Source organism: Polypterus senegalus, chromosome 6, assembly GCF_016835505.1.
Source record: "Polypterus senegalus isolate Bchr_013 chromosome 6, ASM1683550v1, whole genome shotgun sequence".
In the NCBI taxonomy this organism is placed as follows: Eukaryota; Metazoa; Chordata; class Cladistia; order Polypteriformes; family Polypteridae; genus Polypterus; species Polypterus senegalus.
In genome coordinates, this window is record NC_053159.1 from 185038847 (window position 1) to 185055134 (window position 16288).

General features: G+C 42.9%; 1 protein-coding gene across 1 annotated transcript in view; it reads left to right on the forward strand.

Annotated features, from left to right (window-relative positions):
- The window catches only part of osbpl6 (oxysterol binding protein-like 6), a 225461-nt gene that overhangs the window by 149010 nt on the left and 60163 nt on the right, over positions 1–16288 (forward strand). The window contains exon 12 of the mRNA XM_039757717.1: positions 8462–8569. Within this exon, the coding sequence (XP_039613651.1) occupies positions 8462–8569 (108 nt within the window). The remainder of the gene's footprint in view (positions 1–8461; positions 8570–16288) is intronic.

The following is a 16288-nucleotide window of genomic DNA, read 5'->3' on the forward strand; positions in this document are numbered from 1 at the left end:
CTTTAACATCAAACATTGCGGAGACTGCTTTGTCTCGTCGCAACCCGCGGACAGACGATAGAAAGAGGTCAATGTCAGGGAAAAATTCGGCCACATCCACCCCCTTTTTTCCGGCGGTATTCACCAAAAACTCTTTCACACTTTGAGCGCTGTAACCCCCCCTGGCTTTTAACTCTGGGGGCTCCGAGGCAGCAGACCCATCGGAGATATTACCGTCGTCATGCTCTTCCCCGACACTTCCCCGCATTTGAGACGTTATCGGCCGTCTCCGCGAAGACGGGAAAATCCTCCTGACAAGGACCATAGGCGGGATCCTCTCCAACGACCCCCGAGCCCTGACTTAAAACAATTTTCTTTCGTGCCCGATCTTCTCTTTCTCCTTGCCTTTTCTGAGCAGGACGTTTAAATTCACTTTTTCCTCTGTCTCGTTGCTGCCTCCATCGTCCATATCAATGTCTCCCCACACACTTTCTGCTGCAGCCGCTGTTTGATCTACCGTTTCACTACCGCCTTCATTCGGCTCATCTCTGGGAGGCACTTGATTCTCCTGCCCTTCAGCTCTAGTAGCATTTTTATTCTTATCACCTTGCGCCTCTGCGCCATCAGCCACAATTTCGTGATCTTCCACTTTCTGCCCCTCTATTTCTGTGTTTGTACGGCTAGTTTTCTTGCTCCCTTGCTGTCTCTCAGGACACTGTTTAATTAAATGAGCTTCACTCCCGCACCCAAAACATTTCATTTCGTTAGAAGTGACGAAAATCACATAATCGAAACCGTCCACTCTAAACTTCATTGCCACATTTAATTCGTCATCCATTCTATTTAAAACCATAAAAACTTGTCTCCTAAATGACAAGACATGTTTTAAATCAGGCGATTTACAACCTAAAGGAATGTGCCGAATTTTCGATACCAGACGCCCATGCCGCTCCAACTCTTTCGCTATAGTTTCATTTTTGAGAAAAGGCGGCGCATTTGAAATTGTTACTCTACGGGACGGACGGCTAAAGGGGAAACCTGTACAAAGGAGCCATTAATAACCACCCCCTTCTCAACCACTGTCGGAACTAAATCCACAGAGCTCAAAAAAACCACGATATTCCCGCTCATTCGTGAAGCTGACTTAATATTGTCACATCCGACCACTTCGCCTACCGCCAAAACCCCCGCCTCTAAAGGAACAAACTCCTCCGATATAAGTTTAATCCCATGGCGGCGGCTCAAACGCTCAAGATTAGCAGCCATTGCGGCTGCCGTGGCCTAAGCCACTCAGTACAAAAACAAGTGTAGCTGTTTTCACCAAAGAAAAGATAGAAATAAGAAACTAGAAAATTAGAAGAAAAAAGAATCACCACACTCACCTCAGCGTCCACCACCAGTTCCACTCGCTCACACTCGAGACAACCACCCAGCATGCACAGCGACAGCAAGAACAGGAAGGAGATAGATAGATAGATAGATAGATAAGGGACTATATGATAGATAGATAGATAGATAGATAGATAGATAGATAGATAGATAGATAGATAGATAGATAGATAAGGGACTATATAATAGATAGATAGATAGATAGATAGATAGATAAGGGACTATATGATAGATAGATAGATAGATAGATACTTTATTAATCTCCAAGGGGAAAATCACATACTCCAGCAGCAGCATACTGATTAATTAATTCATTAATTCTTTATTTATCTGTCACATACATAGTTATACAGGACAAAATGCAGTGAAATGCATCTTTATCGCATACCCCTTGGGGTCAGAGTGCAGGGTCAGCCATTGTACAGCGCCCCTGGAGTAATTGAAGGTTAAGGGCATTGCTCAAGGGCCCAGCAGAGTAGCATCTCGATTGGCAGTGACGGGGATTTGATTTGGAACCTTCGGGATGTCAGCGCATTAATCTAAAAGCAATTAAAAAAAAAAAAGCAGTGCAAGTTAAAAAATGCAAGGTGTAGAGTGCCAGGCAGGTATAACAGACAGTAACTTTGTATGATGTTAACGTTTACCCCGCCTGGTGGAATCGAAGAGTCACATAGTGGGGGGTCTCCTCAGTCTGTCAGTGGAGCAGGATGGTGACAGCAGTCTGTTACTGAAGCTGCTCCTTTGTCTGGAGATGATCCTGTTCAGTGGATGCAGTGGATTCTCCATGATTGACAGGAGCCTGCTTAGCGCCCATCGCTTTGCCACGGATGTTAACTGTCCAGCTCCGTGCCTACAATAGAGCCTGCCTTCCTTTATTTGCTGAATACGACAAACAGCACCACAATGCCTTATCCGGCCAACTCAGTTTCTTTCTCCTTTTTAACTCTTCGGCCACCTTCTCCTCCTCCTCAGGCTCCTGTCTTCTCCCTCCCGACTCTGACTCCGAGTGAAGTGCGGTGGCCTCCTTTGTACAGCACCCAGAAGTGCTCCAGGTACTTCTTGATTAGCATCTGGCAGCACTTCCGGATGTGGCAGAAGTGCTTTATTCCGATTCGGCTCCTTTTCTGACAGCACTTTCTGTTGTGGTGGAAGTTCCCTGGTTTTGCTGAGGTTGAGTTGCAGGCAGTTCTCAAAGTTCTCCCCCTGACTCCTCTCATCTGTCTCATCCCCCTTATCAATACCCCCTCCCATAAGTGCAGAATCATCTGAGAATTTCTACAAGTGACATGACCTGCTTGTTATATTCATAGTCAGAGCTGTCTAGAGTGACAAGACATGGAGACAGGCCTGTTTCTTATGGTGCTCCAGTGTTGCTCACCTCCATATCGGAAATACGTTCCTTAAGCCTCCATTTACTCAGACTGAAAACGATCAACTCTCCTCGTAGCTCAGACTTCTCAGTTCTGGAATTGCTCTTCTTGCGACTTTCTTTTATTCTGCTATGCTGTTTCTTCTCTAGTTCCTCTGTCCTAGAATACCAGGCGAGCCTGTCATTGATGTGGACTCCCCAAGTACTTGTGGAAGGGCACCACCTCTACGTCCACTCCCTGAATGCTGACCGGACATAGAGGCTCATCCTCATCCCCCTTATCAATACCCCCCTATAAGTGCAGAATCATCTGAGAATTTCTACAAGTGACTTGACCTGATATTAAATTTCTAGTCAGAGGTGTACAGAGTGATGAGACATGGACACAGGCCTGTTCCTCATGGTGCTCGAGTGTTGCTCACACAATCCTTTAGTCTCACAAACTGTGATCTGCCCAATACCAGGACACCACAGGCTCACCCACCTTCATATCTCTGAGTTTACCCCTTAACACTAGAATTACCAGAGCCTATGAAAAAACCATCTTAAATCACTTTGCACCTTTCCATCAGCGTCTTTTGTCCTGTAAATGTGTCGATAAGCAGCAAGAAGCCTGCTATCACATCCCCCAACCCGCACAGTTTTCTCAGTTCAAGTCTGTTTACCTGCATGTCAGTTGCTTAGAGTTGCATAGAGTGAGAAGTCAAGCAAAATCACACCTTTTATAAATACTATATCGTTATTTGGAACACATGCATTTCATGTGTGTTCCGTGTCTACAACAATCTATGAAAACACATTGTTAAAACAGAAACGTTTTTCATGTTTTAGTAATAATTGACAAAATGTAGACATGAAGTGTATGATGTGTGAAGCCTGAAGACCAAATATCAAATAAACACTTTCACAAAAGGTACAAATATAACAGAACAAGTGCGCTTTTATTTAAAAATATAACTGCAGAAAAAGAACCTTCATTAGGGTGCGACATCGACACACATTTACTACGAACTCTTTGGTGGTGCAACGGTATCAACTGTTGACTGGTAATCAAGACTTCACGGGTTCGACCCCGGACGAGTCTGCTTTGAGAAGTGAGCTGCTCTTATTCTTACTATTTTAGAATAAAAACATACATTTGATTCCAGTCTATAACAGCCAGTGTAAAAGTATGACACTTGTAAAGGTTAGCTTTGTTTTTTTTTTTATTCAGTTTTATTCTCAGTCGCGTTCACGATTACAAACCCCCCTCGCATTTAACACTGCTGTTTTCACATAAAGACGCACTATGACAGAGGTCAACTCAAATCATGACGACGGTTCTACATCGAAGCAAGAATGCACATTGCACTTTTGACATTGCTGTACTTTGTATATGTACACGGGAAGCTCTGCACTCTACTTGTGACTTTATGGTGTAGGAAGTAAGTAAATAAATAAAGGTAAATAGGTAAATAACATTCGATCTGGCTCTTATATACAAAGTACAGTGACGGCAGCTTCAACCTACAGTTATAGACTCTTCAGTTTGCTAGCGACTCTCCACGCTAGTGTTTAGATCTGGATGGTGCATGTGCCCAAAACATTAACATTTATATGTTACTTACATAAAAGCCAGATCGAATGTTATTTACCTTGAGTTATTTACTTACTTCCTACAGCGTAAAGTCACAAGTAGACTGCAGAGCTTCCTGTGTTTGATCGACATGGGCATGCTCAAAATATACGTGTAATGCCACAAAAAGTGCCTGCTGACACTTTAGTACGCAAGCAATGGTACGAGAATGCAGTCAGACTTTTTTTTGGGCACATACACTGTCCAGATCTAAACACTAGCATGGAGAGTCGCTCACGTACTGAAGAGCCTATAGCTGCAGGTCGAAGCTGCCGTCGCTGTACTTTGTATATAAGAGCCAGATTGAATGTTATTTACTTATTTACCTTTATTTATTTACTTACTTCCTACAGCGTAAAGTCACAAGTAGACTACAGAGCTTCCCATGTACATATACAAAGTACAACGATGGCAAAAGTGTGACGTGCATTCTTGCTTCGATGTAGAACCGCCATCATCATCTGAGTTCACCTCTGTTATAGCACATCTATGTGAAAACAGCAGTGTCAGATTAGGGTAGGATCGTGAACACAACTAAGAGAATAAAACTGAACAAAAACAAAAAATACAAAGCTAACCTTTACAAGTATCATAAATTTACACCGGCTGTTGCAGACTGGAATCAAATGTATGTTTCTATTCTAAAATAGTAAGAATAAGAGCAGCTCACTTCTCAAAACGGACTCGACGGGGATCAAACCCGTGAAGTTTTGATTACCAGTCGATACCGTTGCACCATCAAAGCTGTCGTAGCAAATGCATGTCAATGTCGCACCCTAACGCGGGTTCTTTTTCTGCAGTTATATTTTTGAATAGAAACGCATTTGTTCTGTTATATTTGTACCTTTTGTGAAAGTGTTTATTTGATATTTGGACTTCAGGCTTCACACATTATACATTTCTTGACTACATTTTGTCAATTATTACTAAAACATGAAAAATGTTTCTGTTTTAACGATGTGTTTACATCGATCGTTGTAGACACGGAACACACATGAAATGCAAGTGTTCCAAATAACGATATAGTATTTATAAAAGGTGTGATTTTGCTTGACTTCTCACTCTATACAACTCTAAGCAACTGACACACAGGTAAACAGCCTTAAGCTGAGAAAACTGTGTGATAGCAGGCTGCTTACTGCACATTTACAGGACAAAAGACGCTGACGGAGAGGTGCGAAGTGATTTAAGGTGGGACGGATCTACGAGTTTCTTCGTAGGCTCTGGTAATTCTAGTGTTAAAAGAGATGGCTGGACGGTTTTAAAAACACAATTCAACCAGCTTTGTCCAGGTGAGAAGAAGCCTCGTGGAACAGACAGATCATTGCATCCTACACTCCAGTCTTTGTCTGATAGGTAAACTGCAGTGGGTCCAGGTGGTCGACCATGAAAGGACTCACATAGTGCAGGACCAGTTTGAAAGAAGAAGAATTAACTGTTTGCAAATTGCTTAGGGTTAATAGCTGACAAAGCCGTTTTGCTGTAATGGCAGGTTAGTCATACAGGTGTCTGTCATAAGATGGTGCAGTAAGCTGACCCAGGAAAATTTCCAGTTTCTTTAGAAATGCTTCTATTTGACACTAGAAAGATGACTTTTCCTTCTTTAGGGTCTATCTGGCAAGTGAAAAAAAAATAAGAATTAGCGTAATAAAATAAAATGCTTAAGTAAATGATATTATGTTTTTTTGTTATAAATAAGGGGAAGGTGGGAGGAAGAAATACTAAAAAACCAATAGCCTTGCAACTTAGAATCCAGGTACTCATCTGTGGCTGAATAAAAATCGAATTGATTGAACTTGCCCTGTCTTCCTCGGGGGGGTTTTCTTCCACACCAGCCTCTCAAAGGTCTTCATGATGCAAGACGTAAGCGGCGCTTGTCTGTAGTCATTAGGTGAGGAGGTGTCTGCCTTCTTTGGAATAGAGTAAGAGAAGCCGGTTTTATGAGAACAAACTTGACAAGAGTTATTTAAGGGGTAAGATGCACCCTGACAGAGACGCCTTCAAAGACTGAAGATATACAGTGGTGTGAAAAACTATTTGCCCCCTTCCTGATTTCTTATTCTTTTGCATGTTTGTCACACAAAATGTTTCTGATCATCAAACACATTTAACCATTAGTCAAATATAACACAAGTAAGCACAAAATGCAGTTTTTAAATGATGGTTTTTATTATTTAGGGAGAATAAAAAATCCAAACCTACATGGCCCTGTGTGAAAAAGTAATTGCCCCCTGAACCTAATAACTGGTTGGGCCACCCTTAGCAGCAATAACTGCAATCAAGCGTTTGCGATAACTTGCAATGAGTCTCTTACAGCGCTCTGGAGGAGTTTTGGCCCACTCATCTTTGCAGAATTGTTGTAATTCAGCTTTATTTGAGGGTTTTCTAGCATGAACCGCCTTTTTAAGGTCATGCCATAGCATCTCAATTGGATTCAGGTCAGGACTTTGACTAGGCCACTCCAAAGTCTTCATTTTGTGTTTTTTCAGCCATTCAGAGGTCATTCATTTGCTGGTGTGTTGTGGGTCATTGTCCTGTTGCAGCACCCAAGATCGCTTCAGCTTGAGTTGACAAACAGATGGCCAGACATTCTCCTTCAGGATTTTTTGGTAGACAGTAGAATTCATGGTTCCATCTATCACAGCAAGCCTTCCAGGTCCTGAAGCAGCAAAACAACCCCAGACCATCACACTACCACCACCATATTTTACTGTTGGTATGATGTTCTTTTTCTGAAATGCTGTGTTCCTTTACGCCAGATGTAACGGGACATTTGCCTTCCAAAAAGTTCAACTTTTGTCTCATCAGTCCACAAGGTATTTTCCCAAAAGTCTTGGCAATCATTGAGATGTTTCTTAGCAAAATTGAGACGAGCCCTAATGTTCTTTTGCTTAACAGTGGTTTTGCGTCTTGGAAATCTGCCATGCAGGCCGTTTTTGCCCAGTCTCTTTCTTATGGTGGAGTCGTGAACACTGACCTTAATTGAGGCAAGTGAGGCCTGCAGTTCTTTAGATGTTGTCCTGGGGTCTTTTGTGACCTCTCGGATGAGTCGTCTCTGCAGTTTTGGGGTAATTTTGGTCAGCCGGCCACTCCTGGGAAGGTTCACCACTGTTCCATGTTTTTGCCATTTGTGGATAATGGCTCTCACTGTGGTTCGCTGGAGTCCCAAAGCTTTAGAAATGGCTTTATAACCTTTACCAGACTGATAGATCTCAATTACTTCTGTTCTCATTTGTTCCTGAATTTCTTTGGATCTTGGCATGATGTCTAGCTTTTGAGGTGCTCTTGGTCTACTTCTCTGTGTCAGGCAGCTCCTATTGAAGTGATTTCTTGATTGAAACAGGTGTGGCAGTAATCAGGCCTGGGGGTGGCTACGGAAATTGAACTCAGGTGTGATACACCACAGTTAGGTTATTTTTTAACAAGGGGGCAATTACTTTTTCACACAGGGCCATGTAGGTTTGGATTTTTTTCTCCTAAATAATAAAACCATCATTTAAAAACTGCATTTTGTGTTTACTTGTGTTATATTTGACTAATGGTTAAATGTGTTTGATGATCAGAAACATTTTGTGTGACAAACATGCAAAAGAATAAGAAATCAGGAAGGGGGCAAATAGTTTTTCACACCACTGTAAAACGGGACAGGAGGCGAGAAGGGTGTCTTAAAAATAAAGACAGAGTATAAGAAGCATAAAGCATTAGGGAAAGGCACTGGACAGAGGGAGTGCCAGTAAAAAGAGGTTCAGACACACAAGGACACCGAGGAAAGACGCTGAAGGTAAACGTAGGGCAACAAATATCACATTTTAAAAATTTTTTCTATTGACAGGTAATGTGATTAGTAAATAGTTAAAACATCAAAAGCAATGTCAGCGTCCCATTGTTCTGTGACACTATGTAGTTACTTACAGGACAGTGCAGTAGGGTGCAGAATTTGGATGGATGCATTAAAGGTTCACTTGGCTGGCCGTCTCAAGCGGAATGTGGGCGTGACTCAGTGTGTGTGTGGGGTGTGGCTTGACTGGGTGGGTGTGCCTTGATGGAGAGATATTCTTCCATTCGTGAAGGTCTGCAGTATTTAGTCTTTGCCTCCGTCTGTTCCACAGGCACTCAAGCAGAATGCTGAGCTGAGAACACGCCTTAACCGCATCCACAATGAGTCGACCCTCTCAGAACAGGTCGTCAGCGTGAACATCATCCCCAGCCCCGATGAGGTAAGCGAACATTGACCAACACCGACCTCATCAGCCCACCAGGGGCCTCATGTATAAACGGTGCGTACGCACAGAAACGTTGCGTAAGAACTTTTCCACGTTCAGATCGCGATGTATAAAACCTACACTTGGAGTAAAGCCACGCACTTTTCCACGGTACCTCATGCCTTGTCGTACGCAGTTCTCCGCTCGGTTTTGCAAACTGGCGGCATCCAGCGTCAAAGCAGTGCTACTGTTCTTGTGTGATTACTCATTATTTTCATGACGCGGCTTTATAAATACACAGAAACTAACCGCATATTGTTTATTAGTGTAATGCATCTGATTGGAATTAACTCGTAACAATATAATGGTCCAGGGAACAGCCATAGTATTCCAAATAACATAACTGCTTTAGCGTTGTTACTCTCACTTCTTCTTCTTCTTCTTCTTCTTCTTCTTTCAGCTCCTCACGTTAGGAGTTGCCACAGCGGATCATCTTTTTCCATATTACTCTCACTGCACCACTCAGAGTATTTATATCACTGTATCTGAGTGTGAATCACAGCAGCAGCTGATCGGAAAGAGAATTATCGGTATACAGCTTCAAGGACACGCTGTCTCAGCCACGGCAGAACGTTTTAAAGCCTTTCCTGTACAGACCTCGCGGTTCACAAACAGTTTAATCCCAAGAACTTTAAATGCAGTCAATCAAGTGCTCCTTGTAGAACTGTTAGAACTTATAAGTACAATCACCTCACTGTAAACTTGTACTACAGTTATAATATCGCACAACCTGAGCCACTTTATAAAGCGCGTATTTACATAAGATGACGATATCATTTTTAAGGTGAAATGCAGCAAAATATGTTTGTTAAATTATACACATAAAACTTTAACTTCATTTAAATAATCTATATTCTTCACTGGGAGTGTCGTGAAGGATAGAATAATTAAACATGTACTACGAAGATATTTCAATGTTATTTAAACGTTTTGAAGAATCGGCGCTAAGCTTACAGATGGCTTAACGTCTATTACAGAGCTGATTGTGTGGCGATCGGTTACTTGGGGAAAGAAAAGCACTGACTGCAGTGACGGCTACGCCAATATATATTGAATATAAAACAGAAAGAGAAAATAACAACACAGCTAAAAACGCAGCGGCAAATTTCGACAAAAGATAAATGCTTGTCATGAGCACGAGGCTCATGAAACACATGTTTAATAATGTGCTTTAGCTCCTATCATCGTGAAAATGACATCACGTATACATCTCAGTATTTTAGTTATTCAGAGAGCTGTAATATCACAAATGTAATGGACTCTGTGTCCAGTTGGAGGAAGAGAGCCAGTTTAAGAAGCAAGTAGTGATTCACACACATAGATCACATACGAGTAGAAGATCAAATACAAAACAAAGCATTTAACAGCTACTTTAATTATGATGTAATTTTGAGAAACTGGTTAATTAAACGATTTTAAGATGAAGTTTATAATGTTCTACTAAATGACAAAATAAACTATGTGATTAAAGTGGAAAATTCGAGATTAAAGTTGACATTTCGTGTTTTTTCCCCACCGTGTGCCTTTTTTCTCTGTACCCTAATAATCTTTCATATGACACTCAGACAGTGGGCTTACAACTCTTCTTTTCACGGCGACTTTGATATGTGACTTCTTTTTTATTTCCGGCACTGTGCGATTTTGTGGATGTGAGCTTTCAAGTTTCTCCAACACGCTATGTCACTCGATCAACTTCCTTTTGTTGATTATACCACAGTTTATTTGAACAAATAGTATGTTTTTCCTTTGCCTCCACTTGGTATTCGTTGAAATTCTTATATTTTCCCCCGTGCTTTTCCCATTGTCTTTTCACAGAAGGCTGCGCTTAAGGGCGATTTATATTGATTTGCATATTCAAATAGGTGTAATTCTGGGAGGATTTCGGGCGTTACACAAAGCGCGTGCACGAGCGTTAGTTTTCACGCTGATCGGGATTTATGTAGCGGAAGAACGTGGAAGTTGGAGTACGCACAGATTCCTGCATCTGGATTTTTCTGTGCGTAAGCACATTTCGGCTTTTGTGCTTACGCCATGTTATAGTGCGAGTTCTACGCACGGCGTTCTACATGAGGCCCCAGGTGATTATGAAGGAGAGGTCTGTGCTTACAGATGTTGGATTTTTTTTTTCTTTACCAATCACAGCTATTGGGGCTCAGTGGTCTAACATGGCCGAAAATGAAAACTAGGGGAGTGAATGGACACAACCCAAGACACTACATCCATGAAACACTACCTACCTATCATGCCACTCCAATAGAAAGATAACTAATTTGGTACAATGCAGAGAAAATTATTTTTGCCTTTAGAGTGGTGAGCCCTGCTCCCTCGCCACTCTAATGCTGTGGGTTTGAATTCCATGTCTGGTCCTTGTCTTGGTGGAGTTTGCACTTTCTCCCCATGGCTGCGCATGTTTTCCTCTCACGAGCCCAAAAGACAAGCAGGTTGGGTTAAACGGTGATATTCATCATTTCACTCATGTTTGGATATTTTTTTACCCCATCGTTTCTGGTGCTTTAGTTAGATAGATTAGATAGATAGATAGATAGATAGATAGATAGATAGATAGATAGATAGATAGATAGATAGATAGATACTTTATTAATCCCAAGGGGAAATTCACATAATCCAGCAGCAGTATACTGATACAAAGAAACAATATTAAATTAAATAGTAATAAAAATGAAAAAATTAAAATAAAATTAATGTTAGCATTTACTCCCCCGGGTGGAATTGAAGAGTCGCATAGTGTGGGGGAGGAACGATCTCTTTAGTCTGTCACTGAAGCTGCTCCTCTGTCTGGAGATGATCCTGTTAAGTGGATGCAGTGGATTCTTCATGATTGACAGGAGTCTGCTCAGCGCCCATCGCTCTGCCACAGATGTTAAACTGTCCAACTTTACTCCTGCAATACAGACTGCATTCTTAACAAGTTTGTCCAGGCGTGAGGCGTCTTTCATCTTTATGCTGCCACCCCAGCACACAACCGCGTAGAAGAGGGCACTCGCCACAACCGTCTGGTAGAACATCTGCAGCATCTTACTGCAGATGTTGAAGGATGCCAACCTTCTCAGAAAGTATAGTCTGCTCTGACCTTTCTTACATAGAGCATCAGTATTGGCAGTCCAGTCCAATTTGTCATCCAGCTGCACTCCCAGATATTTAAGGTCTGCACCCTCTGCACACAGTCACCTCTGATGATCACAGGGTCCATGAGGGGCCTGGGCCTCCTAAAATCCACCACCAGCTCCTTGGTCTTGCTGGTGTTAAGGTGTAAGTGGTTTGAGTCGCACCATTTAACAAAGTCTTTGATTAACTTTCTGTACTCCTCCTCCTGCCCACTCCTGATGCAGCCCACAATAGCAGTGTCATCAGCGAACTTTTGCACGTGGCAGGACTCTGAGTCATATTGGAAGTCTGATGTATATAGATTGAACAGGACCGGAGAAAGTACAGTCCCCTGCAGCGCCCTGTATTGCTGAACACAATGTCAGACCTGCAGTTCCCAAGACGCACATATTGAGGTCTGTCTGTAAGATAGTCCACAATCCATGCCACAAGGTGTGAATCTACTCCCATCTCAGTCAGCTTGTCTCTAAGGAGCAGAGGTTGGATGGTGTTGAAGGCGCTAGAGAAGTCCAAAACATAATTCTTACAGCACCACTGCCTCTGTCCAGGTGGGAGAGGGATCGTGTAGCATATAGATGATGGCATCCTCCGCTCCCACCTTCTCCTGGTATGCAAACTGCAGAGGGTCGAGGGCGTGGCGGACCTGTGGCCTCAGGTGGTGAAGCAGCAGCCGCTCCATGGTCTTCATCAGATGTGACGTCAGAGCAACAGGCCGGAAGTCATTCAGCTCACTAGGACGTGATACCTTTGGGACAGGAGTGATACAAGATGTTTTCCAAAGCCTTGGGACTCTCCCCGTTCCAGGCTCAGGTTGAAGATGCGCTGTAGAGGACTCCCCAGTTCCAACGCACAGGCCTTCAGCAGTCGTGGCGATACACCATCTGGACCCGCTGCTTTGCTGGCACAAAGTCTTTTCAGCTCTCTGCTCACCTGGGCTGCTGTAATTGTGGGTGGGGATGTCTCACCTATGCTGGTATCAGCAGAAGGATGGTTGGAGGATGCAGTACTCCGAGGTGAGAGTGGGTTACTGTGATCAAACCTATTAAAGAAGTTGTTCATTTGGTTTGCTCTCTCCACGTCTCTCTCGATGGCGGCACCCGCTTGAGCTGCAGCCAGTGATAATCTTCATCCCATCCCACACTTCCTTCATGCTGTTGTTCTGCAACTTCTGCTCCAGCTTTCTCCTGTACTGCTCTTTCGCGCCCTGAGCTGGACTCGGAGTTCCTTCTGCACGCTTGAGCTCATGCTGATCACCACCTTTAAAAGCCCTTTTCTTCTGGTTCAAAAGGCCCTTGATGTCACTTGTAATCCATGGCTTGTTGTTAGCATAGCAGCATACTGTTCTTACTGGAACTACAATGTCCATACAGAAGTTGATGTAATCAGTTGTGCATTCAACAGCCTCTTCAATGTTCTCACTATGTGACCCAAGCAATATATCCCAGTCTGTAGTTCCAAAGCAGTCTCTCAGAGCCTGCTCTGCCTCAGGGACCACTTCCTGAATGGCGTGTGGTTGTAGGTAGCGCCCTCACTCTTGGTTTGTATTGAGGCTGAAGCAGAACCAGGTTATGATCTGCTTTCCCAAGCGCAGGCAGTGGGGTGGCTGTATGCGTCTTTAACGGTTGCATACAGTAGGTCGATAGTCCTGTTTCCCCGGGTGTTACAATCCACATACTGGGAGAAGGCAGGTAATGTTTTGTCCAGCGTCACATGGTTAAAGTCTCCAGCGATTAGCACAAGTGCCTCAGGGTGCTGCGTTTGTAACTTAGCAACTGCGGAATGGATGATGTCACTTGATATCTCCGAGTTCGCTTGAGGGGGGATGTAAACAATAACAGCAATCACGTGTCCAAACTCTCTGGGCAAGTAATAGGGACGCAGACTTACGGCCAACAGTTCGATGTCCCTGCAGCAAGTGGAGATTTTAACGTTTACATGTCCTGAGTTGCACCACTTTGTATTGACATAGAGAGCGAGTCCTCCTCCTTTCTTCTTCCACAGGTACTTGCGTCTCTGTCCGCTCTAACTGTGCTAAACCGGGTAGCTCCACGTTAGCATCTGGGATGATAGCGTTAGCCACGTTTCACTAAAACACAGCAAGCTGCATTCTCTGTAGGTTCTGACATTTTTCACCAGCACAGCCAGTTCGTCGATCTTATTTGGTAGTGAGTTCACATTTCCTAGGATTACAGAAGGCTTATAACGCCATTTTCTCTCAAGTTGTTTCGATTTAATCTTATCTTTTATCTTAGCGCTGGCTCGGCTGCCCCGATATCGTCTTCTTACCTCGTCAGGTAAATAAGGAACCACACCAGCATAAGCATTTCTTCTCAGTGCTTTAAGCTGACTACTTGAATAGGCGATTCTCGGAGTGTAACAATCCATGTCAAATAGTAAAATAGTAAAAAGTGTCCAGGGAGCAATTCCACATAAAAGAAAGTGGTAGAAGTGATCAGTGAAATAGAGAAAAATAGAGATAAAAAGGTAAAAGATAAAGTCATATACGGAGCTGCTGGAAAGGCTGCCACTCGGATGCGGCGCCGGAAATAGAGGAGTTTCTGAGCCCCCTAAAATTCAATGGATGTGAGCACCACAAGGAGAGTAGCCCTGTCTCCATTTCTCTTCTTGTCACTCTGTACACCTCAGACAATAAATACATCAGCCAGTCAGGCCACTTGTAGAAGTTCTCAGATGATTCTGCCCTTATGGGGTGTACTGATAAGGGAGATCAATCAGTCAATCAATCAATCAATCAAATGTATTTATAAAGCACATTTAAAAACAACAGAAGTTGTACCAAAGGACCTGACACTATCGACCATGAGATATTGCTGTTGTGGCTTGAACATCTTGTTGGGCTTAAAGGGGCTTCTCTTAACTGGTTCAGGTCAGATCTAACTGGTAGACACTGTTCAGTGACGTTAAATTCTCTTTTTTGTCTACTGCTCTTCTAAACTATGATGTTCCTCAGGGATCCATTTTGGGTCCTATCTTATTCTTTTCCCTGCTATGCTGATGATACTCAGGTTTATATTCCCGTCTGCAACTCTGAAATGAATCAACTGCACAACTGTCTTTCTGAACTAAGATCCTGGATGGCTAATAATTTTCTTGATCTGAATCAAAATAAAATGGAGGTGCTTATAGAGGGTCCATCAGCTAAAGCCCAATTTGATCTTGGACTTCTCGGCTCTTTCTCTGTCTTTTGCAAACCTCAAGTCCGCAGTCTTGGTCTTATCTTTGACAGGAACCTCTCTTTTGAGAAACAAGTTAATTCTCTAGTCAAGAGTTGCCTTTTCCCTTCATCTATTAGGTAAGATCGAGCATTTTTTATCTGCTAGGGATCTTGAGAAAGCTACTCATGCTTTTATCTTCTCTCGCCTTGATTACTGCAACTCGCTGTATTCTGGGATTAGCAAATCTCTGATACGCAGGTTACAGTTGGTCCAGAATGCTGCCGCTCGCTTCCTGGTTGGGGCAAGAAAGTCGGATTCTGTTTCTCCAATATTAACTTCTTTACACTGGCTGCCTGTCAGTTTTCGAATTGATTTTAAAATCTTGTTGCTAGTTTTTAAATCTTTACATGGTCATGCTCCTGCCTATTTATCTGAATTGTGTGCTTTACACCAGCCATCGAGAGTGCTTAGATCTTCTGGTCAGTTGTCTCCTGTTGTCCCTCGTACCGAGTGTCAAACTAAGGGGGACAGACAGGACTTGTGCTGCTGCTGCTCCTCGCCTGTGGAACTCGTTACCTCGTCACATAGAGGAGTCGTCGACAATTCAAAACGAGATTAAAGACTCATTTCTATTCACGTGTATTCCGTGACCTTCAGTAATACTGATGGTTTCCTTATTGTGATTATGTAATCTTACTTCTGTTTATTATTTATTTTATTTATGTTCATTTATTTTATTTCTATTTATGTTTTTCATGTTATTTGTATGTTTTTCTTTTATTCTATTATTGTAAAGCACTTTGGCCACAGCATTCCTATGTTGTTTTAAATGTGCTATATAAATACATTGACATTGACATTGATAAAGTGCGGGCAGCACGGTGGCGCAGTGGGTAGCGCTGCTGCCTTGCAGTTAGGAGACTCGGGTTCACTTCCCTGGTCCTGCCTGCGTGGAGTTTGCATGTTCTCCCCGTGTCTGCGTGGGTTTCCTGCCACAATCCAAAGACGTGCAGGTGAGGTGCATTGGCGATTCTAAATTGTCCCATGTGTGTGTGTGCACGTGCCCTGCAGTGGGCTGGCACCCTGCCCAGGGTTTGTTTCCTGCCTTTTGGCTGGGATTGGCTCCAGGAGTCCCCCATGACCCTGTAGTTAGGATATAGCGGGTTGGATAATAGATGGATGATAAAGTGCTGTACAAAGAAACATGAAAGGCTACTATAAAAATAATTATTTTAATATAACAGTTAGCAAAAACTATTGAAAATCTATCTTCCCTCTCCCGATGACCTCACCCACCATAAAAGGCAGAGGAGAAAAAGTGTTTAACGGAGTCTAAAAATTCTCAATAGCGTTTCTCAACCTTTAAGTATTT